The 25,842-nt window shown below is 42.2% G+C and overlaps 1 protein-coding gene across 6 annotated transcripts in view; it reads left to right on the forward strand.

Annotated features, from left to right (window-relative positions):
• The window catches only part of AFF3 (ALF transcription elongation factor 3), a 587,368-nt gene that overhangs the window by 98,696 nt on the left and 462,830 nt on the right, over positions 1 to 25,842 (forward strand). For 5 of the 6 annotated variants that reach the window (XM_070379962.1, XM_070379956.1, XM_070379957.1 and 2 more), the window contains exons 3-6: positions 2,573 to 2,647; positions 4,879 to 4,999; positions 6,075 to 6,387; positions 6,514 to 6,896. In XM_070379962.1, the coding sequence (XP_070236063.1) occupies positions 2,573 to 2,647; positions 4,879 to 4,999; positions 6,075 to 6,387; positions 6,514 to 6,896 (892 nt within the window). The remainder of the gene's footprint in view (positions 1 to 2,572; positions 2,648 to 4,878; positions 5,000 to 6,074; positions 6,388 to 6,513; positions 6,897 to 25,842) is intronic. The other variant, XM_070379961.1, reaches the window with a different exon arrangement.

Here is a 25,842-nt window from a genome sequence, read left to right on the forward strand (position 1 = left end):
TGACATTGTATAGGAGACAGGGATCAAGACCATTCCCATGGAAAAGAAATGCAAAAAAGCAAAATGGCTGTCTGGGGAGGCCTTACAAATAGCTTGTGAAAGAAGAGAAGCGAAAAGCAAAGGAGAAAAGGAAAGATATAAACATCTGAATGCAGAATTCCAAAGAATAGCAAGAAGAGATAAGAAAGCCTTACTCAGCGATCAGTGCAAAGAAATAGAGGAAAACAACAGAATGGGAAAGACTAGAGAGCTCTTCAAGAAAATCAGAGATACCAAAGGAACATTTCATGCAAAGATGGGCTTGATAAAGGCAGATATGGTATGGACCTAACAGAAGCAGAAGATATTAAGAAGAAATGGCAAGAATACACAGAAGAACTGTACAAAAAAATATCTTCATGACCCAGATAATCACGATGGTGTGATCACTGACTAGAGCCAGACATCCTGGAATGTGAAGTCAAGTGGGCCTTAGAAAGCATCACTATGAACAAAGCTAGTGGAGGTGATGGAATTCCAGTTGAGCTATTCCAAATCCTGAAAGATGATGCTATGAAAGTGCTGCACTCAATATGCCAGCAAATTTGGAAAACTCAGCAGTGGCCACAAGATTGGAAAAGGTCAGTTTTCATTCCAATCCCAAAGAAAGGCAAGGCCAAAGAATGCTCAAACTATCACACAATTGCACTTATCTCACATGCTAGTAAAGTAATGCTCAAAATTCTCCAAGCCAAAAAAAAAAAAATTCTCCAAGCCAGGCTTTAGCAATATGTGAACCGTGAACTTCCTGATGTTCAAGCTGGTTTTAGAAAAGGCAGAGGAACCAGAGATCAAATTGCAACATCCGCTGGATCATGGAAAAAGCAAGAGAGTTCCAGAAAAACATCTATTTCTGCTTTATTGACTATGCCAAAGCCTTTGACTGTGTGGATCATAATAAACTGTGGAAAATTCTGAGAGAGATGGGAATACCAGACCACCTGATCTGCCTCTTGAGAAATTTGTATGCAGGTCAGGAAGCAACAGTTAGAACTGGACGTGGAACAACAGACTGGTTCCAAATAGGAAAAGGAGTACGTCAAAGCTGTATATTGTCACCCTGTTTATTTAACTTATATGCAGAGTACATCATGAGAAACGCTGGACTGGAAGAAACACAAGCTGGAATCAAGATTTCTGGGAGAAATATCAATAACCTCAGATATGCAGATGACACCATCCTTATGGCAGAAAGTGAAGAGGAACTAAAAAGCCTCTTGATGAAGGTGAAAGTGGAGAGTGAAAAAGTTGGCTTAAAGCTCAACATTCAGAAAACAAAGATCATGGCATCTGGTCCCACCACTTCATGGGAAATAGATGGGGAAACAGTGGAAACAGTGTCAGACTTTATTTTTGGGGGCTCCAAAATCACTGCAGATGGTGATTGCAGCCATGAAATTAAAAGACGCTTACTCCTTGGAAGGAAAAGTTATGACCAACCTAGATAGCATATTGAAAAGCAGAGACATTACTTTGCCAACAAAGGTCTGTCTAGTCAAGGCTATGGTTTTTCCTGTGGTCATGTATGGATGTGAGAGTTGGACTGTGAAGAAGGCTGAGTACCAAAGAATTGATGCTTTTGAACTGTGGTGTTGGAGAAGACTCTTGAAAGTCCCTTGGACTTCAAGGAGATCCAACCAGTCCATTCTGAAGGAGATCAGCCCTTTGGGATTTCTTTGGAAGGAATGATGCTAAAGCTGAAACTCTAGTACTTTGGCCATCTCATGCGAAGAGTTGACTCATTGGAATAGACTCTGATGCTGGGAGGGATTGGGAGCAGGAGGAGAAGGGGACGACAGAGGATGAGATGGCTGGATGGCATCACTGACTCGATGGACGTGAGTCTGAGTCAACTCCAGGAGTTGGTGATGGACAGGGAGGCCTGGCGTGCTGCGATTCATGGGGTCGCAAGAGTCGCACATGACTGAGCGATTGATCTGATCTGATCTGATCTGATACTGTTCTCCATAGTTGCTCTACTAGTTTGCATTCCCACCAATGTTGTAAGAGGGTTCCCTTTTCTCCACATCCTCTCCAGCATTTTTTATGCTAGCGTAATGTCAAATCCCACTTCTAGTAATTTTTTAAAAAAATATTCATATATTTGGCTGCATCGGGTCTTCATTGCAGTACACAGGATCTTCATTGCGTCGTATGGGGTCTTTCATGGCAGTGTGTGGACCCTCTAGTTGTGGCACATGGGCTTCCTTGCTCTGTGACATGGGGCATCTTAGTTCAGCAACCAGGGATCAAATGCAAGTCCCCTGCATTGCAAGGCAGATTCTTAACCATTGTACTGCCATGGAAGTCCCTTGAAATGTAACTTCTGTATCTTCATTGCTGTACTCTACCTTGTTCCTGACCTTTTCATTGCATCACAAGTCCTGTTTGGACTCCCCCTTGGGCCGTGATGTCCTGTGTCCTTACCCCCTGGCCTCTGGGGGAAAGCTGACAAACGCATGCACACTTAAGCGCCAAGGGCTGATCAGGTGTAAAGTGTTTTCCCTTCTTGTGGTGTCTGCATTTCTTACAGGGGTGAAGACATCCTAAACCAGAGGAATGACTCTCTAGTTGTGGAGTTTCAGTCATCAGCCAGCAGATGCAGGAGGTATCATACTGGGTATGGGGGCTTCTCAGAAGCCCGGGGAATCATCCTGAATGACCACCTGCCTGCTCTGTGTTACATCAGTCCACTTCATGCATCCCACCAGTCTTGTGTGTTTGGTTAGCCTGAGTTGGCTGAAGACAGCAAGCATGTCTGTGGGAATCTCTGTGCATGGGGGGCACACAGTAGGCGCTTCACCCGTGGATGTGTGCATGTGATGCAGGCGTGTGTTTCTGAGTGCCAGTGCTGGTCCGGAAATGAGCCAGTTCAGTGTAAAGCTGCAGTGCCTCTCTTGGCCCCAGCCCGCTTCGTGCCCATCCACAGCATGAGCGTGTGTCCCCAGCCTCCAGCTGTACTCCATGGTATGTTCACAAAAGTCAGGCCCAGGAGTCTGCACTCTGGGCAGAACAATCGTTCTCTCTCCTGGTTCTGTGAATGAGTGTCATTCCCATCTCGTGCCTCCCTTACGCCAGTCACTGTCACCAAAGCCACCCTGGGGAGTTCCCAGTAACTACAGGGTTGGAGTGGTGAGCCTCACCACGGGGAAGACTAGGGTCCCAGCCTGCCTTACGTGAAGGTCACTTCTTGGGCTCCCAAACTGAATAACTTTGGGTAATGTACTAAGGATGAATTAAAATGCTAATAGGCTACATGTTCTGGGTATTTTAACCTTCCCTGATCTGAAATTTAAATGAAATGCCTTAGGTGCTCTCGAAGTCTTGCCAGAAGCACATTGAACATCACCCCTTTGACAGCAAATTTAAAATACATCCTGGTCTCACGGGCAGAGCTGGGAGGATAAGCAATATTTATTTTATGATCGTTTTATTTGCGTCCTTTACAGCAACATGACATGCATATGCTCTTTTACTCAAGATAGCAATTAAGCTAAAAAAATACCAAACCTCACTTATTTTTTTAAGTTTCTTTGAACCCTCGAATCCTCTCATTATAACAACATTTGATAGCAGTACATTGGATTTTGGGCACCCGAAGCTATTACAAAGCCCTTTTTGGAGATTTCCTTCACGTTCAAACCTTGTGACAGTACCATGAGGGTACTGTTTTATCATGAGGGCTGCAGAGAGAGCGATGGCATGGCTTTTCTGTCATCACATCACTGGTTTATGGCAGGATCGTGGTCAGGAGGTGGCCGTCCTGGCTCCCAACTCCAGCCTGTGTCTCCTAGACTGAGAAGGAGATCTGAGCAAAATGATGACAAGGTGACTTAAACTAACTGCTGGAAAAGCACAGAGCGCTCGTTTGGAGGGCGTGGCAGTGCCTTACAATGGGTAGTTCTGTTGTCTACACGGGGGCCAGATTTCTCTGTCTACTGAGCTGAAAAAACAAGTCTGTTTCCTTCCATCACTTAACGAGTCACTTCCTTATTATTAGTTGAATTAGCCCCTTTATTTTCCCCTTACTAAGAGGAAGGAACACTATTTTTTTTTTCCTTAGTCTGTCTAGTTATCAGGTTTCTGGTCACTTCGTAATTACATCTTGAGGGAATAGATATTAATTTTCTTGCACAAAAAGCCCGAGTTCCTTGATGACACACCATGATTCAATTTCCGTCCTCTCTGTCGTTGCCTGCATCCCTTCCTCTTTGCACATTTTTCATGGTGAGGAAGAGTGATCGTGTCAAATATATCAGAAGGAAGGATGGATTCGGGAGGGGTTTGACGACTTGACTGATTAGCAGAGATCAGAAGAAGGCTCATAACCGTGAAAACCACTGCAGCATGGAGTTTTAACAGCTCTTTGGGGATCTAGTTAATGAAAGAATCACTACAGAAACACAGCCGTGCAAAAAAAAGGCGGGGGAGAAAGAAAAGAGCAGACACATTCCAATATAACATTCTGGGGCTATGTCATAAGAGGAAATACACTCATAATTTCTGTTTACACATTGCAGTAATTACCATCTGCTTTAAGATTATTTTCAGTCTTCTGACAAAGTTGTGTAGGTACTCCCTCTTTCACATATTAGGAGAGAGGTCTAGTACTGGTTGCAACTTGTCCTGAAGATTTTTTTCCCTCCTGAAGAACGGAATTCTAAAACACCCTTGCTATACTGCTTGATTAGACTGGCCTTCATCTGGTCCTTGCTCACCTTCACCATCATCATTTCCCCGTGAACCAGGCCTCTGCACTCAGGTGAATGTTACACTGGGCATTACGTTTAATTTGTGTGTGTGTGTGGGGTTATCCTCTTTCCTTTCTCCCTTATGCAGTGTCTACGAACCGGATAGAAACGTGTTAAGGAGGAAAGAACGAGAAAGAAGAAACCAGGAAGCTCAGCAGGACGATGGCGCATTTAATTCGAGTTACTCCCTCTTTAGTGAACCCTACAAGGTAAATGGTTTCCACGTGTTCTTCTTCACCCTCTCTTTCCTCTTGCTTAACCCCATGGGATGGCAGTTTTGACTACAGGAGCTGGCCAACCCAACTTGAGACAGCTCAACCCCTAAATATGGGGTCCCCCCCGACAAATTTTGGTGTCTCTTTCACATATCTTTGCTGGCTGGTCCCTCAGTGAAATACAACTTTTATTGAAGATGAACGTCTGTGTGCTATGGTTTTTATCCATAATTGACTTCATCTCTGCACTGATTTGCAAAGTCAGGGCTGTTTGTTATGTTTTCTAAACTGTTGGGAAACAAACACTAAAAAGAGGTTGGGTCCCGTCTTTGTCGCACGTAGCTTATCCTAGGAGCAGGGTACTTGATATGGTTCATAAGAAAAGAACTGTTGGATTGTTTCTTATTTCTGCTGAAGGCCAGAAGTATAACCTCGCTTCCAAAATGAAATTCTCTTCCCAGATTTCACTCATTTCTCAGGCTGCTTGGAAGTGAGCATAGTTCAGGCCGGGGACTTAGAGGAGATTGAGTGCCATGGTGCCCCCTTAGCCTGCTGCCCCGGGACCGCTGGCTGGGTGACAGACACGGTGCTGTACTCTCTGGCTTCTTCTGTCTGTCCCTCTGGGTTTCTGATGAGAATAATTCTTTATTTAGACATTGGAAGCAAAACAATTTGAGCCCAATCTGGACTTTCAAGGAAAACTTACAGTGGAATGAAATAAAGAAAGGAAAAGGAAATCCACTTTTAAGGAAAACCTTAGTCCAGACCATTTGGTGACATGGCGATAGTAAATTTCCTAGTTTCCTTGGCTGCGGCACAAGACCAAGGAGAGACGCTTCATTTGTGCATTTTTTGTGCATGCTGAGGCTGGTAGCAGTGGTCCAGCTCTGGTGAGATGCTGAGAGTAGACAGATGTCTTCAGAAACACTGAGTCTGATCAAATCTTCCTGTTCCCATTCTGAATGTGGCGGGTCTGTCTCTTTCAGTGATAAGGGTGCCTCTCCTTCCATCATCCCCCTGTGTTTCTGTGAGCTCTAACTGAAGTGTGGGTGTTGTGTTCTCTCTCTAGACTAACAAGGGGGATGAGCTCTCCAACCGGCTCCAGAACACTTTAGGCAATTACGATGAAATGAAAGACTTTCTCACGGATCGATCAAACCAGAGTCATCTTGTGGGTGTTCCCAAACCTGGGGTTCCTCAGGCTCCCGTGACCAAGATTGATGAACATTTTGTGGCAGATTCAAGAGCCCAGACTCAGCCAGCATCGGTCTGCAGCACCACATCCTCCACCCCAGCAGCTGTCCCCGGGCAACAGAGTAAGCGGGGCACCATGGGCTGGCAGAAGGCTGGGCACCCGCCATCCGATGGCCAACAGAGAGCAAGTAAGCACGGACACAGAACGCTTGATCTGAACAGATCTGCTCACCCAGAAAATCGTAGTAAAAATCCCAGCCCCAGTGTGTCAAGCCCCTCCTCCTCATCTTCCTCTTCTTCTTCTTCCAACTCAGCACAACAGGGCACTCTCAGGACCTTGCTTGGCGATGGCGTTGGCAGACAGCAGCCGCGGACCAAACAGGTGTGCAATGTCGAGGTGGGTCTTCAGACCCAGGACAGGCCCCCTGCTATGGGAGCCAAGCACAGCGGCAATGGCCACTGCGTGCAGAACTTTCCTCCCTCCCTGGCTTCGAAACCCAGCCTTGTCCAGCAGAAGCCTACTGCCTATGTGCGGCCCATGGATGGCCAAGATCAGGCGCCCGATGAGTCTCCGAAGCTAAAGTCCTCTGCAGAGACTGGCGTGCACTGCTTGTACAGGGGTGTCCCGGCCACCAAGTCGGAGTCAGCCAGAGCCAAGGCCAAGCTCTCCAAGTTCAGCATCCCCAAACAAGGAGAGGTGAGTCTTTTCTCAACACCATGTACATGCATCTGAGTTGTTCCGAGTGCTGACCTGACAGTTCTGAATTTCACTCCCTGTTTGTTTATTTTGATGTGTGACTAATGTCACATGGTGGGATTTGTAGCCATCAATACAGAAGGGTATATGCAGCCATAATGACTCTTAAAATCTCAAATTGATTATAATAAGAATATTTTTAAGTACCAGCATATGCAGCTGTGGTGTGTCAGCTCGTTCAGGAAGGAATGCCTTGGAGTAATATAGTTCAAGGGGTGTGTGTGTGTGTGTGTGTGTGTGTGTGTAACAAGGCAGTGTTGTCAGAGATTTTGTATGTGGGAAAAAAGTACGTCAAAGCTTTTAGTGTGTAAAGAGGTTAATTTGTATGTAAAAGAGTTCAGAAAGAAATTCAACATTTTTGACAGTTTTGAAATGTTCTAGGAAAAACTTCACAAGGTAGGCCTCATCATGTCTTCTAAAGTAATTGTTAAGTGATTCAGTATTGAACATGGTGATTATTCAAAAGTTTCAGGTGTCCTATCTATATTATAATATCTGAGATCTGGACTCATTGATGTTAAGTGAGAATTCTCCTTGTCCTGTGAAAATGATGTTAGGTTATATGAAGAGAGTGAAATCTTTTAGTTCAGGATCTTCTGGTTTGCATGTTGAGTTTACTCTAGAGTGCTTTTTCATTGCATTACAAAATATATAGGATGAATATATGGAATATTAGACTTTAAAACAAGTAAATCCCAATCACAGAGTTAGCAAAGAGGCTGTGGCTAGTCACCTGAACAGTAAATCTGGGTGGAAGATGAGGTTCTGTTTGAGAAAATCACATCTCGTATTCTATTCCAAATAGATGACAGTTGCCAAGATCACATGAAGAAATATGACTGTACATTTTGTTTGTTTGTTTTGCTGTGATATGGTATACTTACTAAAATACAGTGTAAGCTCAAGAACAATATACTTAGGAACTCTTCATGGAGTTGGTTTTTTTTTTGACATATTCTTTTCGAAAGACGGAACAACAGTGACGGCCAAAATATTCTTTGTATCTTAACTTGATCTAGTAACCAAATGAAACAGATGATTTGGCATTTTTCACCGTGGGTCCGACAACTCAGCCACTGTCAGCTCTTCTATGCATTTCTGATTTCTCATCTCAGAAAGCACCAGGTACCTACTGAGAGATCAATGTATTCCCCTTAAAGAAGACACATTTATTACTCTGAGATGTTTACACAGGTTCTCATGAGGAAATTAAGTGACATGCATACCAATGACTTCTTTTGATTATTCGTTTATGATGGATCCCAAAAAGTGTTTATTAGGAATTAATGAAAGCAAAATGTAACTTCTGTAAGCATTCACGTTTCTAAACGTTTGTAGGAAACATACCTAGATACCTGCTGACAAAATTGAATTCATCCAGCTCTTTGATTTTTCTTATCCTCATCAAACAAATGGTCTGTACCAGCCAATGACGCCTGACTTATTTTTGAACAGAGGTGACCATAATCACCAGGAATCCCTTCATAATTTTAATTCCCAGTGATTCCTTGTTACAATGATTTTTTTTATGCACCAAAGAAACTTAAAATTTATTGGGTAACAATTTATTTACTTTGGAACCTAATGAGCTTGGTAAAGCTCTGGTGGAAAGTCTGTTTCTGACAACCAGGGCAGCCTTATGTGGACAACTCTTTAGTTTTCACTGGGCTTTTGGGTATGTCCTTGCTCACGTGGACGCTCCCATGATGCCCGTCTCAGACTCCAGATTGAGAATGACACCCTGTGCAAGTGTTGGTAATCACAGAAAGAGGGACATGCTTGAGACAGAGATGCAGACGGAGAGAAATGAGAACTTTTATACGAGAAGTGTTTCATTCCCCCCACATGGAATGACATTGAACTTTCTCCAAGGTATATTTCAAAGAGGTCAATCATGCATTGAGGAAAAGAGGTAATGTTGTTTGTAGAACAAAGTTAAATTTGATGGGGTTTTTTGTTTGTTTGGTGGGGGAGAGTATATGCAGTCTTTATTTTAGCAAAAAGCTTTGCATATTAGGGCGATTATGCATATTAGGGACACTATGGTAATTTGGATCATGTAACTCTTATGTGTTCAGCCAGTCTGCTATTATAATAACACGACTCTTTCCCATGGGCAGCAGGGTGGTACCTAAAAGTGAATGTTCCACTTCCTGTCCTTCAAGCTCAAAGGGTTTGTTGGTTGGTTTGTTTCTTTACAGTACCCCCAAGAGTTTAAAAAATACCCTTTGTAGACATATCATTCAATATTTATAAGACATTTCTATAAAGGCACAGTCATAATAGAAACTGAAGAATTATATCAACTAGTTGGATTTGAAGGTATATTTGCTGTTATTTTTTGGAAGGAATAAAACAGGGTGGTGAGCCATTTAATAAATGTTAATGCCTCTGTATTTTTTTACACAGATACCAGCTCTGTGGAAATGTCCTTTCAGTAGTACTGATGTTCTTTTCTCTGAGATAGAGCATATGTTTCTTAGGAAAATTGACACAGGAGATGACCCGAAGGGACCTTGTGTTATTTGACTACACTTTTTCAAGATGTTAGCTGTAGAGCAAGACTTAAGACACTGTGAAGAATTTGGAGACTCAAAAGAAGCATTGGGTAAAAATGACGTGAAAACCAGGGAAGTGAAAATATAACTATACGTATGGTACTGGGAAGGGCCGATCCTCATAAGAAAAGCAAATCAATAGCTAGGTGGAATGTGGTGTGAAAGATTAAAAAAAAAATTTAAAACATGATCTCTGTCTCCAAGAAATTAAGGAGACTCTAGCACTTCACTTTTAATTTGCCATTTCTCTCACTTATAATCCAAACTAAATTTAAAATCGGGCTTCTAGCCCTAGGAAAATTCCCTTACCTTCATAATCCTTAGAGTGGAAAAAATTCTTTGTTGTTTTTAAAAATGGAGAACTTGAGAATCTCTCTTGTCTGATTTACACTTGGTAAATTCTTCCTTCTTTCCGACATGTGCACCCTATCTGCTGCCGTGGCGAAATTATTTGTTACCATTCTTTCATCTTCAATAATAGGTAATTAGTGTAGAGAAATTTCAGTGCAGTTTGATGTGGAAGTGAGAGACCTCAAGGGACTTCCTTCACCGATACACCTGCCTCTTGGCTGGCTGTTCCCAGCTCAGTTTTGTGTTTAATGAAAAACATATTTTTGTTGTTATAGCCAAGACTTTCACTTCTGATGCTACCCCTCATTAAGTGAGCCCTCCCGGGGGTGCCACTTGGAAGGGTGACTCCTGTGTGGTAGGAGCCAGGAGCTTTGAGGAATGGCTGAAGCAGGCATATTGGAGTGCTCTAAGGCAGGGCGCACTGACTCTTCTGGTGGAAGTGAATTATTTTTTGTCTCATGCACACACATACACAATTAGTATTTTGCCCTTAACATGTAAAATGTAATTTACTGTTAACTTAGAGGGGGCAAATATAGGTTGTGAGACCTAATATTTATACTGTCTTGGGGTCCTGTTTAGGAAAAAAAAGCATAGGAAAATATTTTACACTTGAAATATTTACAAAAACACATTGTTGGGGCTCCTCTTGGGACCTTGGGAGGAACCTTGGCTCCAGAGCCCCTGAAGCTTATGCTTGATTAGTTTCACAGTGCCTGTCTTCGGCTCATGGGCTAATAAGACACTGCTATTTGAAATAAGAGGTGAAATTATCTAAAAAGATAATTTCAGATTGGAAAAGTGTGCTTCATATTAGTCTTCATATTAGTGTGCTTCATATTATATGCTTCATATGTGCTTCATATTAGTTGGTAGAATTAAAAAATACGTATTTTTATCCTAGGTGCTGTAGGCAAAACAAAAATTGGGCAGTGCTATAAAAAAGACTAATATGTAGTGCAGTGGAGACAAAATATGAGCCTTGGTCTATGAAATCAGTTTGTTTGGCACGCTACAGCTTCAGCGGTGGCATTCAAAAACATTCATGTTTTAGTTTCTGTTTGCTATTAATTTAAAAAATGGCAGTAACTAACCCGGTCTTGCAGAGGGCTTGAGTGGCTGGGAAAAGAACGCGTTTGCAAAGTCAGGAAACCCATGACTACTGCCCCTCCCCAGGGAAAGAGACACCTATATTTGAATATCATTTAGTAGGCTGTATGTTTGGAGTTTTCTTAGTGGTTGATAATTCATCTACAAGAACACATTGACCGTTTTTGGTTGATCAGATTTCTGTTTTTAAAAGAAGTCATTAAATCTCTTAAGATGTATTGATTAATCATAGCATTTTCATGACGGGCATTTTAAAATCACCATTTATACCACAAATAAGAGCAGAAAGATAAAGCACCTTGATTTCATGAAACAGCTTCCTAGAAAAGCAATTAACTGATTTTTTTCTTTAAAGTTCACAGAAGATGAATGAGGTAGGCTTCCTACATCCTGTTCATCTCGGTTACCTTTGTATGAAAATGGATTTCTTCCAAATGAAAGTCGGCACCAGCCTGTCGGAGGAAGAAGGCGTCTGCAAAGCAGTGTGTACATTACATATTCATACCAGGATAAATTTCTTAATTACATCTGAGCTGCTTAATGTTCTCAAATCAAAGGATGCTCTCTGATTGCTCCCTGATGGAAAGAGGGTGTGTGGCCAGCCTGTGGTCCCACTGTTTTGGCCTCATCCTGCCTGTCACGACAGCCTCCATCCGCCCACAGTGTGGCCTAGCAACAGCATCAGTGGTTATACTCTGTGCTTCTTGCATCCTCTTTTCTCTCGGGAAGTCTCAGAGAACTGGTACCGCTTAGACTCAGAAGTGGAGACTCACAAATTTGATCTCAGATACGGTGGGACGCAAGAGCTTGTTTTCCGTCTTACAGGTGGGTCGTCCTAAAGGTCACAGCAGAGGCTGGCAAGTGGAAATGCTTCTGTAGTTTTCGGTACTCTTATGTTCAGCCAGCCTGTTTTGGTACTCTTACATTTACCCTAAAAGGTAAAGCACTCAGTCACTTTAAAATGACTTCAGTTGCTCTAATCTTATATTGAAAATGGTGGAGAAAGCATATTAAAATGTGACCTGTTGGGGGAAGGTACAGGTATCTTTTCCCATCCCCCTTCCCCTCTGGCTTCTCTAGATTCATATTATAGAGTTTTCCAGCCATGCGGTGGGAAGCTACTCCCAGTGATGGAGGCGTTGCAGGCAGGACATGGGTAGAGGCGGGTGGCAAGCCACTTTATTTTCCCCATATATTTTATCAGTTCTCATAAAGCTTCCTGTCCCAGATGTCATCTGGACAGATGACGGGTCTGTTTTCCCTTAAATGGCAACCTTGGGGGCGTTACTCCAGAGCCTGAAGACTGGGAGTTGGGAGTCACTTGCAAAGATGCTGTGTGGTCCAGCATCTCCTCCATCCTGCACAGTCCAGGGAGGAAAGCCTCTTCTTATGTGTTGCATCCTCTCTTGGGCAGAAATCACGTGCAGGCCTTTGGACACTGGGCTGGCACGGGGCTCAGCGAGATGACCAGGTCTCTGGACACCCACAAGGACCAGGTTTCCATCCTGGTTCTGACACTTGTTAGCCATGTGACCAGGAGCCAGGGCTTTAACTTCCCCTCCATTTCCATTCTTGTGGAGTGGAGAGATTGATCGTATCTGCTCGACAGAGTTACCAGAGGGTAGATGAGATAAAGTCTGTAATGTGCTTAGCATGGTGATATCATGGTAGGCGTTCAAAAATTACTGGCTACATTTTTCTCGTTTAAAATGCCCCTGAAACAACAAAAGCTAGCAAAATATAAAAATGAGGGTGTTATTGAAAGTGGTTCTGCTTGTATGTGAGTTGGAGGTGTAGTGGCTCCATGACAAGAGGTGGGAGGAGAAAGAAATATGAAATCCTGCAATTTCTTTAGTGTTTATTTGTTAAAAGTCTCTGCAGTCGTGAAGACTGAGATTATCCTGGATTAATACGGCAAAGCCTGAGTGACACAAGTCTCCCTTATTTAACGCTTAGCCCCGTCCTGAGAGTTTATTGCTGAATCTGGCATGGAATTTCTCAGTCTATGTTTTCGGTTTTTCTGAGCTATTATTATCTGCCGTGGACCACATCATTCTTGAGTTTTACTTCCAGTTCCATGAAATATAAAATCAACAAGACTGGGGCTGAGAAGAGACATTAAAATGTTCAGGGAGCACATATTTAGAATGACTCATTGAAACAGATCTCTTTGCAGGCATAGAGTATTAAACAGCGTGTTTAATTGAGCCGAGCGGCAGCATCACTCACCCACGTGAGGAAGCTGCATTAGTGATATCCTGCTGTTTACACACTCCATCCGGGGCTGCGCAGGGGACCAGTGGCCTGCCGGCCACCCCGGGATATGGCAGTTTTCTGTTCTGACCCAGTTCGGGCTTCAGGACCAGCAGACACTTTCACAAATTGGTTGGCTTAGATCAGCAGAAATGTATTGTCTCACAGTTCTGGAGGCTGGAAGCCCGAAATCAAGGCGTCAGCAGAGTTGGTTTCCTTGGAGGCTTGTGAAGCGGGTGTTGCTCCAGGCTTCTTCTCCTTGACTTGTAGATGGCAATCTCTTCCTTGTGTTCTCGGGGTGTCTTTCCTCGCCTTACCTGCATCTGTCCCATTTTCCTCCTATGGTAAGGCCATCAGTCACTTTGGCTTAGAGCCCGCCCAGATGGCCTCACTTTAACTCAGTTACCTTTGCCAAGACCCTATTTCCATCTAAAATTTAAAACTGTGAGGATCACAGTTGAATGCAACAGTGCCCATTGATAGCATTTTTATGACTGCTTGATAATGTAAGTGCTTAGTGATGTAAGTGCTTAGAACAGGGGTGGGCACCTGGTAAACACTCAAAATATCCACAGTAACAAAACCAGCTACAGTTATTATTATATGTGGTCATAGTAGCTCTGGCTGCTTCACATGTCTTTTCTGATGTGCTCACCCCTAGATGGTTTGAGAGCTCAGAATCTGGAAATTGAGATGAGGTGGATGAAGCTCAGTAGATTTGGAGTGCCTTGTGACGGCAAGGATTTCTGTTTTGTTTTGACTGCTTTGTTTATGGAAGCACCCCTGACAGTGCCTGGCTCAGTTAGATATTTGTTGAATCAGTTGATTAATGTAAGGACGTGGGTGAAGGAAGTCACTCCCTTCCAACCACTGACCTCCTCTCTTTGGGGCCCCGGTCATTTCTGCTGAGCCTTTTATGGGAAGAAAGGAGGCTGATGCTTCCAACAAGTAATTTATAGCTGCTGTGCCGAAGGGCAATGGGAACCATATTTACTGATGTATGTAAACACAGCCCAAGTGAAATAAACCACGGAGCTATATGCAGGCCTTGGAAACAAAAGCCCAAGCAGGCTGGGCCTCTGCCAGGGGTGCTGTGTATGTGCTTGGCCTCTTTCTCCCTGTTCTCCTTTGTCTGATTTCCATGAGCAGAAGTCCTGGCTGGGGGGCAGGGCGTGGGGTGGGCTGTGTTTGTGATTCTTCGGTCTCCAGCCACGTGATGTGAGACGTGGGAACAAGCAGGGCACTGAGGGTGCTGGGGGCGCAGGGCAGTGCCCACACCGTCACACTTTCTGCCATGAGAATCAAGTGTTCATGTACTGCCAAGAGCCTAGGATACAGGGGTTCTTAGAGGCCCCTGCCAGTGAGCGCCGATTCCCAGAGTGTCCCACGGCCCTTTTCCTCTGGATGTCATTCTCTGTTTCTGTCACAATCCTATTCCAGTTACTCGTGGTAATCCACCGTTTCATAATTTACAGAAACATAATCCACATCCAGGTTTTTTGCCATTTTCCAGACACATCCTTCAGTAATATTGCTGGTTACCTAGCGTTCAGGTCTATGCAGCCCTTGGTCAACGCAGTAAAGGGTTGACCCATTTAAGTGTGTGACCAGGAGGATAAACAGTGAAAAATAGAAAGATGTTCACATTCAGCAATGTATCAGCCCCTCCTTTCTCCCTTTAATTCTCAGAAGTCTTGAAAATCTCACAGAGAGCCTTGGTGATGGAACGTCTTCTCCAAACCTCCGTGGTGTATCCGGCTCCTCCCTTGACAGCTCTGTACAGGTTCCTCCCGTCTGTGTTCCAGCTCCACAGCCTAGAGGCAGCTCACAGCCTCCAGGGAGGCCGCCCCGTCTTTGGATACTCTCGCCCTTCCTATGTGGACCTGCAAATCAACCTGTCACTTGGGCTTCTTGGCTTTAGATTTGCTTCCTGGAACTTCGGTGGTGGTCTATTTCAGTTCTGTTTTTTTGTTGTTGTTTTCTTTTCTTTTTTTCTTTTTTTAAACTATTAACTCCCGTAGGTTAAATCCTCACCATGTCCCTCTGGACAGTACTCCTTGCAGCATCATGCCACCCTTTCCTAATAGATATCAAGTCCATTTAAGTGTGAGTTTTCAGAGTGGCTTTCTTTGCTTCATCATGGCCTGTTTTAATCACTCCTTTTTAACCTTTTGTAAGTGGTGGTAAGTATTAGGGAAAAAGAAAAAAGCAGAGCAGAGGAAGGGGCGGGGGTGCATGTGATGTCGGGTCGGGACTGGGTTGCAGCGCTAGAAAGAGCGGTTAGGACAGTCCTCAGTGAGTGAGGGAGATTTGAGCAAGAAGAAAGTGAGGGAGTCTGCCAGGAAGACGGCTTGAGAGGGTGTCAGGTAGGGTAGGATAGAGACCCTCACCCTGGAATAGCAGCAAGGCCTATGCTGCCCCCGAGTGCAAGGGGAGGAAGAAGACCGGAGGGCAAGCCCACCAGCTGAGCCCTCTCAGCCACAGTAAGGACAGTGAGTGAGAATGGGGAGCCGTTGGTGGAGTCTGAGCACAGATGTCGTGATCTCACTTAGGCGTTACAGGGATCTGACTTAGGTGGTCCGAAGATCAGTCTTGCCGTTGTATCAAGAGCAGACTGTACCCAGGCAGGAATAGAAACTCTGCTGGCAGACTGCTGCCCTGATCCAGGGGAGCAATGATAGCAGTGAGTTCAAGGTGGTGGCAAACACAATGAAGCTGGACTCGATCCACACGGAAGGAGAGTCGGGAAGGTTTTCTAATGGCTCGGATGACAGATGGAGAGGAACAGAGGTCAGATTTTGACCTGAGCAGCCGAAAGGAAGTTGCTGTCAAGTGAGATGGGGAAAGCTATATGGGAAGCAGGGTTTGAGGGGGATAGCAGAAGTGCAATGGCACCCCACTCCAGTACTCTTGCCTGGAAGATCCCATGGATGGAGGAGCCTGGTAGGCTCCAGTCCATGGGGTCGCTAAGAGTTGGACACGACTGAGCGACTTCACTTTCACTTTTCACTTTCATGCATTGGAGAAGGAAATGGCAACCCACTCCAGTGTTCTTGCCTGGAGAATCCCAGGGATGCGGGAGCCTGGTGTGCTGCTGTCTATGGGGTTGCGCAGAGTCGGACACGACTGAAGCGACTTAGCAGCAGCATGGGTTTATTGAGTGTGAGATGTCTATTAGACATCTATGTGGAGGTAATAAGTAGGCACCCAGATTGGAGTGACAATTCTGGAGTTTAGTAGAGAAGAAAATCTGCATCTGGGCCACAGATAGAGATTTGGGAGTTTTCCACAAACATGTGGTATCGAATGCCTTGAGGCTGGACGGTCTCCCAGAGGTTGAGCGTGGCTGAAGAGCAGAGCTGAGTGCTGGTGCAGTCTGGGGGCAAGGGGTTGATGGGTAAAAGGAAGCTGTAAAGGAGACAGAAAAGAGTGAGTAGGTTGGAAGACAACAACGTGCTGTCCAAAAGCCACAAGGAGAGAGGGTGTTGAGATGGGGAGAGAATGATCACCAGGGTCGATTCTGCTGGTACTGGATTTAGTAACATGGAAGAAAGGTTTTGGGGCCAAAGCCTGTTTGGTTTGAAGAGAGAATCAAGCAGAGGAATGAGAGACATTGCATATAGATAACTCTTGCCAGAAGTTTTACTGTAAAGATCAGCAAAGATTTTACAAATAGCGTGTCTCCACTGTAAAAACTTGGATGACATTAAGAAAACAAAGGAGAAAAAAAAATCCCTTGTAATCCCGCAATCTGGAAAAAAAATCACAACTTACATTTGGTATGGATCCTTCTGGGCTTTTCCTGTACTTCCTCCTGTCTGGAATTGGGATGCAGCTGTTAGATTTGGTCATCATCCCATTCATTTTTCTAACGTACCTCAACAGGGTGCTATGTCATTGAACAGTCTTTGACAGCATCTGATGCTTGTTCTTTTGCATCTCATTTGGTTGGGAGACTTCTTCAGTGGCTTTATCCTGTGGAGGTACCACAATTTATTTATATCATCCTTTTCCTGGGCACTGAAGCTGTTTTGGGGTTTTTTTAAATTATTGTAAATTATTCTGCAATGAGCAGCCTAATAAATAAATTTTGTGTTGATATAATATTTCCCAAGAAAAAATTCTTAGACAACTAGTTTACAATTCCAAAATGAACAAGAGCATCTCATATATAATCTTTTGTGAATCTTCTGTTCATGTCCTTTACTCATTTTTCTGTTGAAGTATTTGTATGTTTTCTTACTGAGAAAATGAAAGTGAAAGTCACTCAGTCATGTCCAAGTCTTTGCCACCCCATGGACTATACATTTCTTGGAATTCTCCAGGCCAGAATACTGGAGTGGGAAGCCTTTCCCTTCTCCAGGGGTTCTTCCCAACTCTGGGTTCTTTAAAGTTGACCTTTCCTAAATATATTGTAAGCAGTTTTTAGTCTTTCGATTAACTTTGTTTAGTAGAGAAATTAAATTTTGTATCCTTCCTGTGATGTCTTTCTTTGTAATTATGGTTTACAAGGCTATTTCCATAGGTATATTGAAGAGTTAAATCTAACGTATGAAACCCATGGAAGAACTAGATGAAAAGTTATATATCAGAAACTTATTTTGCTGTAAGGTGAAGCTTTGCATACTTATTTTTTCAAATAGTCAAAGTCCAGTATAACTGATTAATTAGTATATCTTTTCACTATAATTTCAGTAAGAAAAAAGATAAATAGAAGTGTGATACAGCTGTAGGTAGGGATCCTATGATACACTTTCTTGTAAAAACTGGGAGGACTTAAAATACTCCATCCTTTTTTCAAGACCTGCCCCTAAGCGCCACCACTTTGGCAGTCTGCTTCAAGCATCCAAGAACTTCTTTTCTTCTAAATTCCTATCATGTCCACGTGTGATGTATTGTCATTGTGTGTTCACTCACTAAGTCATGTCTGACGGTGTGACCCTATGGACTGCAGCATGCCAGGCTTCCCTGTCCTTCACCATCTCCCGGAGTTTGCTCAAACTGAGTCAGTAATGCCATCCGTGGTGCTGTATTACTGTGTGTTATTATTTACTTCTATTATTTACTTCTCTTTGTGTCCGTCTGATCTCACAAATATCTTGTAAGTATCACAAATATCTGATCTCACAAATATCTTGTCCATCTGATCTCACAGATATGTTGAGATCAGGGTTCCCCTCTCATTTATCTTTGCATTAATGATGAGGATTCTATTTGATGTAGTACTGAATTATTTTGTTCCTGAGGTCTGGGCATTGCATTTCTGCACTGGTAAGTAGAGACAGACCTACTTTAATTGGTTTGAATAATATTCTGTGATTTAGTGACAGAAATAAAGTCTAGAATGAAGTTTAAGCATAGCGTATAATCTGACCCAGGCTTTATCTTTATCTGCTTAACTAGAGTTCTTGCTGGTCCTAAGCATGTCATTTTCTTTCACTCTCTTCTCTGTTTATGCTTGGGAGTGCTGTCCTTTCCTGGTCTGCCTGCCAAATTCTCTTTTTTCCCCAGGCCAGTTCTTCTTAAAAAATATAACAGTAATACTTGGAAGTTAGAAAGTCACCACCTAGAATTGCACATTGTTGATATATTGGCACAAGGCTTTCCATCTTTCTCTCTCTCTTTTTTTTTTTTTTTGGCCACTCTACCATGTGGCATGTGGGATCTTAGTTCCCTGACCAGAAATTGAACCTGTATCCCCTACATTGGAAGCACAGTCTTAACCACTGGACCCCCAGGGAAGTCCCTCCATCTTATTCCTGATACTTTTCTGTTTCATCACTCATTGTTTTTATTAACAGGTTAGATGTTCATTTAAACAATTTAAATAATGGAGAACAATGAAATTTTAAAACCAGCTCAGATCCCACCATCCAGAAAAAGAAAGATATAAGATGAACTTCACTCCAGATAATACTTTTTCCCAGATAATACTTTTTCCTTCTCTCTCTTATTTCTTTAGATTTATCAAACACAGAACCACTCTTGAGTTCTGTCATATGTTCCTCTGATATGCCTGTTATTTCTTATAGATGTTTTGTTCTTTCTACTTAAATACCTGAAGAATTACTTCTTTTAAATTCTGTGGCTTAATGAAAATGTTTCAGTACTGAGCATTTCCTGAAACATAGGGTGTTTTTTCAGTCTTTTAAGATTAGTTCATTTTTCTAGTTCAGGGAATTTCTTTTATATTAAGTGTTTGCACATATTGGTTTTGATTTGCCTTTTAATTGAATTATCCTTATGTTGAGTCAGATTGGTCTTTTTTGCAGTTCTATTAATATTAATTTCTTTCTAATTGCTTTGATCTGTATTTTTTCACCTGAAATCACTGTTATTTTTCTTAATCCTTTTCTCTGTGTCAGTGATTCAGAAACAGTTTCCATTCTGTTTCTTACAGTATCTGATTTTTTGTCATTAGTTGTATCACATGATTGTATACCTTAGTGGGAAAAAAAAAAGAGATTATGCCCCTCCCTTGTCATATTTTCCCAAGAATTTATAAAATTCTGCTTCTCATTTCTGTCTTACTAATTATAAGATTAATTTATTGCCATAGTTCAGGGTTTTATTTTTCATGAAAAAGTTATAAATCATACTCTCCTTTACTCACACTATTAAATTTTGGTTCTTCCTTTTAATGGGCATTTTTCCAGTAACATAATCCTCAGAAAAAGAAGCATCTCTATTATAAATAAATTAGAGCACATTTTTATAATAGGTTCCAAAAACAGCAGCTTAAAAACAAGACAAAAGTTAATTTCTCTTTCATTTTAAATCTGAGATGGCATGCTGGTTCTGCTTGGTGATATCCAGTCATGGACTCAGGCTCCTTTATCCTGTTCTGTGATCAGTAGGACTGTTAGGCTCATGCATGTGATCCAAGATGCTGTGTTCCTTTCCAGACTGGACAGATGGAAGGGGAAATGTGGGGGGAGCGTGTCCTGCACTTTAGAGGTTCAACTTGGAAGGAGTGCAGACCACTTTCTTTCATATTCCATTGGCCCGAATTAGTCACCCAGCTCTCTGAGAGTCAAAGAAGGCTGAGAAAATTGTCCAGTCTTTATGCTGGGTCATCTTGTGCCCTGAGAAAAATTTTATATTCTGGAAGAAGACATGAATAGAGACAGGCGGAAAGCAGGCAGTCCCTTCTGTACGGTAGTCACTACTTTATATCCGTGGCTGCTCGTTTAAAGGTTTAGCTCTCATGGTTTCCATGAGCCTTTCAAAGGAAGGAATCATTTTCTCCTTTCTCACTTCTCCAGTGTTTGAGTCCAACATTTTTTGTTGAATTGTTATTTTTGAATTAGGATGACACAGTCTATGTAATTTTCTGAGTTTCTGGATGGATGGGATCTATAAATTCATAAAGTGTTTAAGGACATTGTAGACATTTTTGACAAATAGAGAGAGGCTCCCTATTAAGTTATTATATATGATAATTGCCCCTGACATCAGTGATAGTTACAAAGTATATAAATTTGATTGAAGTAAGTATAAATATAGCCAGTAATATAGGTTCTTTCTACTCAATATGAAAATTTCTTTGCCTAATATGTGGATTCCTATCTAAATTCATGAGTTCTCTTCTGACATTTGGGTTAAGCCTGAAATGGATTAATCTTTTTCTGATAAAGTTTCATAAGCTGTGATTTCTCTGGTGACTACATTTAATTAGATATTAAATAAACTGCTTATCTTTATACCAACAGGTTTTATGACTGCATTTTTTCCCTGAGCTGTATTATACAGATTAAGTATCTAGCAGAAGTAAAAATAAAATAAAATATTTAGTGGATATATTTAGTAGGCCACAATAACCTTAGATTAGAAATTAAAATATGCCTCCTTTTAAAATGGAAAATAAATATTTGAGCTTAAATTTAAAAGATAGAGATAGGTAAGATTGTCTAAATATATCCATTCCAGTGAAAAAAAATACATGTTGCTTTTCCAGGTACTGTTTTTCCCACCCCCCTAGAAATTGACTACACTTCTTTTAAGTGGAAAAATTCTATTTAATCTGCAAAGGCTGAAACATTTTGTGATAAGGCTGTGAAGGTTTTAATTAAAAACTTGAGTTTTCCTTTTTTCTTTTTATCAATACCCCACCCTGTGGTAAGATTCTTCCACTCAAGTATAATGACTTTCTGACTTGCTCCCCTCCCCGCTCCCCGCCCATGTGTTGGAATGGAGAGGAGAGATTGTAGGCTTTATGAATATTGAACAGCCAAGATTAGTTTAATCTGCTGTTTCAGTGAATGGAACATCACAGAGATGGATCTGGAAATGCCAGATGACCTTTTGTTCAGATCAGAAGAGAGTTTCCAAGTTGCCTGCAGAAATAGGATCCAAACAGAAGGAAGATCAATGGTCAGATTGCCTAAAGGCATAAACTCTGTACAAGATTTAATTTTTCTCAGGTAGATTCTGCTCCCTAGAGCTCAGCAAAGTTTTAGAAGAGACTCTTCCACCCTCTGGAAGGTTCTTCAGTCCCTTCAAGTTGAAAGTGAAATGGTTGTTTCCTCTCTCTGTTAATCCCTCTCCTCCCCAGGCAAACTTCAAGTGAAGTCTGGTAGAGATAGGTGAGTACCGTAGCGTCCCTGGGACAAAAGGTGATGGCCCAGCTGGTTATGGAAGGTTGTGGTGAGTTGAGTTCCTGGTTTGAGTTTCTGGCATGTATCTCTGGATGGTATCTTTGGGCCTTGATGGTTAAACAGCATCCAAGCTGTAGTCTCCTTTAACCAAAATGTTTTCTGGATGTTTTCATTTCAATGGTTTAAATTCAAGTTGACCACAATTCGAATTGTGGTCACACACAATTCACAACTTGAATTGCCCTGGTCTTACTGGGACTCTTGGGATCATCTTGGGTTCTTTATTTTATACCATATCTTGTTGATTGCTCTTTCGAAAAATCTCAAATAGTCATCCAAATCTTAGTGCTACTTCCTATTTGACTACTAGCTTTTCTAGCTTTTGAGTATTCATCAGGTCAACTTCTCTTTAACAAACCCTGAAGAGCGTTATCTGATTAATCCTTCTAAAGATCCAGTTTCTCCTCTTTATTCCCCACCTTAAAATCCTTGCAGGCGAACAGGGGAGAAGTATATCTGTGTGATACAGAACAGGTATTTCATGGACAAATTTAAGATAATTTAATTTCATAATTCCTTTAAATTTTTTAAAAATTGTGGTAGCATAAAATTTACCATCTTAACCATTTTTAAATGTACAGTTCAGTTCCATAAATGCATTCCCATTGCAGTGCAGCAATATCTCATAACTCTTGAGGGTTTTTATCCCCCTCATTTTGAAGAGAGTTGAAATTTTGTTATATCTCACAGAGGTTTTAAAGTATTCTGTACTTAAATGCTGAAGAAATTCATGCCAGTCAGTTATAGTTATTATATGCAGTTAAGTGGTGGCTCCTGGAATCTTCCTGGAGATCAGTGTGATTGTGCTGTTCCCTCCTCCTTTTCCTGGTGTCTCCTAAGTGACTAAAGACTGTGTCTCACTCATGTTAGGTATTTGGGGGCTGTTTGTTGATTGACTGTGTGCAATGTTAAGACCATTGTTGATAAAGGATACTGCCTTTCTTCATCACCCTCCCAACAAGCCGGGCTAATTGCATGATGTTACAATGAAATGCAATGGGGCTTCCCTGGTGGCTCAGATGGTAAAGAATCTGCCTACAGTGCAGGAGATCTGGGTTCTATCTCTGGGTTGGGAAGATCCCCTGGATAAGGGAATAACTACACACGCCAGTATTCTTGCCTGGAGAATTCCATAGACAGAGGAGCCTGGCAGGCTACAGCCCAGAAGATCGCCAAGAGTTGGACATGACTGAGCACACACGAGTGCGAGCACACACACACACACACACCCACACACACACACCTCTACTTCATTGTTAATTCCTTTTAATTTTATCCTAGAAAGTCTCTTGAGTGGAATCCCTCATCCTTGGGTTTCATCACCTCTTGGCTTTTTGCCATTAATCTCTTCCAAATGTAGTTCAGCATCCACTCACTACCTGGCATATATAACTAAAAAGTTTTTTGTAATGCAGAGGAAATAAAAAGGAAAACACTAGTGTGATCATGTTATGTTCTTGCTCCAGCAGCTCCTTTTTTACCCGGTTTCCTAGAGCAGCTTTCAGCATTTCCCAAGTGTATTCTGAAGAACATTAGTTTGGAAGGTTATCAGTGGCTCCATGAAAATGATGTTTGAGTTACATGGGCTTTTACTTTCATATTTCTCTTATACCAAATGTTATATTATGAATCTCTGAAAGGAGACTCTTCTGAGCAGCATTTTCTAAGCTCAGTTGAACTTTGGTTGGTGTTTTTGCTTTTGTTTTCAGAGCAACTCCTGGAATTAGCATTCTGAGAAACATGCTAGAAAATACTAACCTAGAAGATAAAAGTCTCAGCATCTTCCCTCATCTGCTCTGGCTTTCACCCCAGGACCCTGAGCCAGCTGCTCTCTTTTCTAGCCACCCAGAACAACACACCATGCATGCTCATGCCTCCATGTTTTATAGTGAACTGCTCCTGAAGAACCTGCCCTCCAGCGCAGGAGACATAAGAGATGGGGGCTTGATCCTGGGTCTGGAAGATCCCCTGGACTAGGAAATGGCCAGACATTAAGTTTTTAAACACTAGAGAATATATTTTAAAAAGCTATGGGTAGTGCAGGATTAAATTAAACCTTTGTTTGAGGTAGCAAATAGTTGGTAGGGAAGTGTCCACATTTGAAAACTATAATTTCATTGGGATACTCCAGTATTCTAGCCTGGAGAATCCCACGGGCAGAGGAGCATAGTGGGATATAGTCCATACGGTTGCAAAGACTTGGACATGACTAAGCAACCGAACACACACACAAGCTCCCTACCAGAAATCTGCTGCTTGTACTCACCCCTACCCCACTGGGCTTCTGTCACTAAACCTCTTTATCATCTCCTCTGTGAAACCTCCGCTCACAGAATGAGCTGCTTTCTCTGTTCCTTCACGGCACTTCTCGTCTTTCTGTTTTTATCCATCCTTCCATCCATAGACTCACATAGCTGGCTTTTTCAGTGAGCTGCGACCTGTGAGCTCCCAGTCAGGCTGGCACCCTGTCTTATTCATCTTTATATCCTGGGCACTAAGTACACTGCTTCCCATGCAGGTGCTTTACAAAGTAATGTTCAGTTAAAATGTTAAATTTAACACTAAAAAGTGTTTAAAGCTTTAAAAGAAAATCTTTTAAAAAGATCACATAGCATCCCCCCGCCACCTCCCAACAAAAAACTCAGTTTTATAAGCAAACATTATCCCAGGCTGGAGATTGAGAAAATAGCATACTTTATATCCTACATCTTGTCAGAATTCTGGCCAGACATTAAGTTTTTAAACACTAGAGAATATATTTTAAAAAGCTGTGGGTAGTGCAGGATTAAACTAAACCCTCGTTTGAGGTAGCAAATAGTTGGTAGGGAAGTGTCCACATTTGAAATCGGTAATTTCATTGGGATATAGATCTAGTTTCCTTAAATTCTGGTTATGGAAGAATTCTTTGAAACAAGTCAGTGCTCATAGTCTGATATATCCAAAGTCCAAGGCACATCCCTTACCCTAGCTAAAGCTGAGAATAAGCGAGATGAACCCTGCCCTGTCCTGGGTTTGCAGCTCTGTCTCAGAACCGCATGCACACGGAAGGGTCTGTGGCTGCACCTAACCTAACAGCAGCTTGAAGATATGTCTGTCTGTGGGATCATTGCCCGTGAAGGCAAAACCAGACGCTGAGCTATTTCAGTTCATTGCAACAGACACCAGTTTGTGGAGAGCTTCCTTGTGGCGGGTACAAGTTCTCTTAGGTTTCCCTTTTCCGTGTGGACCCCAGAGTGATTCACCAGAGATTACAGATGGAGTGTCCTGTATCCCTTTCATTTAGGTTTCATGGTTTGACACGAATTACTGGATAGGATCAAGCCATCAGAAGAGAATTCAGCCTTGGCAACAATGTTGAAATAGATGAGCAAACATAATGAGAGGGGTCAGAGAGCCCCTCCCCTCAGTGTCAAGAAAGCTTCTTTATGCCTTTGACCCCTGGTTCATGCATTGATGGTCACCATTTGAGAAGTGCAGCTGTGAGGCCACTTAAAGTAAAGCGTGTGTGATTATGTTTGTAACGATCAGCCTTTTTGTTCATCAAAGACCTAACTGGGAGGAGAGAGCGTGCAAAACACCACCCTCGTGAGCAACACCACGACTCACTTAGTAAGCTTATCCAGGTCCTCTCATGTCTGAAAGCTTATTTACAGCATTGATGTCAGCTTCCAAAATTGCAATTCCAAATGAAAACTCCACCACTCTTGAATCTACTAATCAAACGTCGCTAAACTGCACATTGGGTGTTTTGGTGGTTGTAGTGTTTTAAATCTAAGTATTTGGACTCTTGCAAAGTACTATGTCAACTTGGGTAGGCATTATCTTACATTTTCCTTAGCCTATTGACATTGGTGGCTTTCTATAAGGATTATTGTTCCTTGGGCAAAATAGTGTGATAATACGTCCTTTAAAAAAAATGCTCCTAGAACCACATTTTACTGAAAATGACGTGTTTAG

The sequence above is a fragment of the Bos mutus genome, chromosome 11, assembly GCF_027580195.1.
Source record: "Bos mutus isolate GX-2022 chromosome 11, NWIPB_WYAK_1.1, whole genome shotgun sequence".
Lineage (NCBI taxonomy): Eukaryota > Metazoa > Chordata > Mammalia > Artiodactyla > Bovidae > Bos > Bos mutus.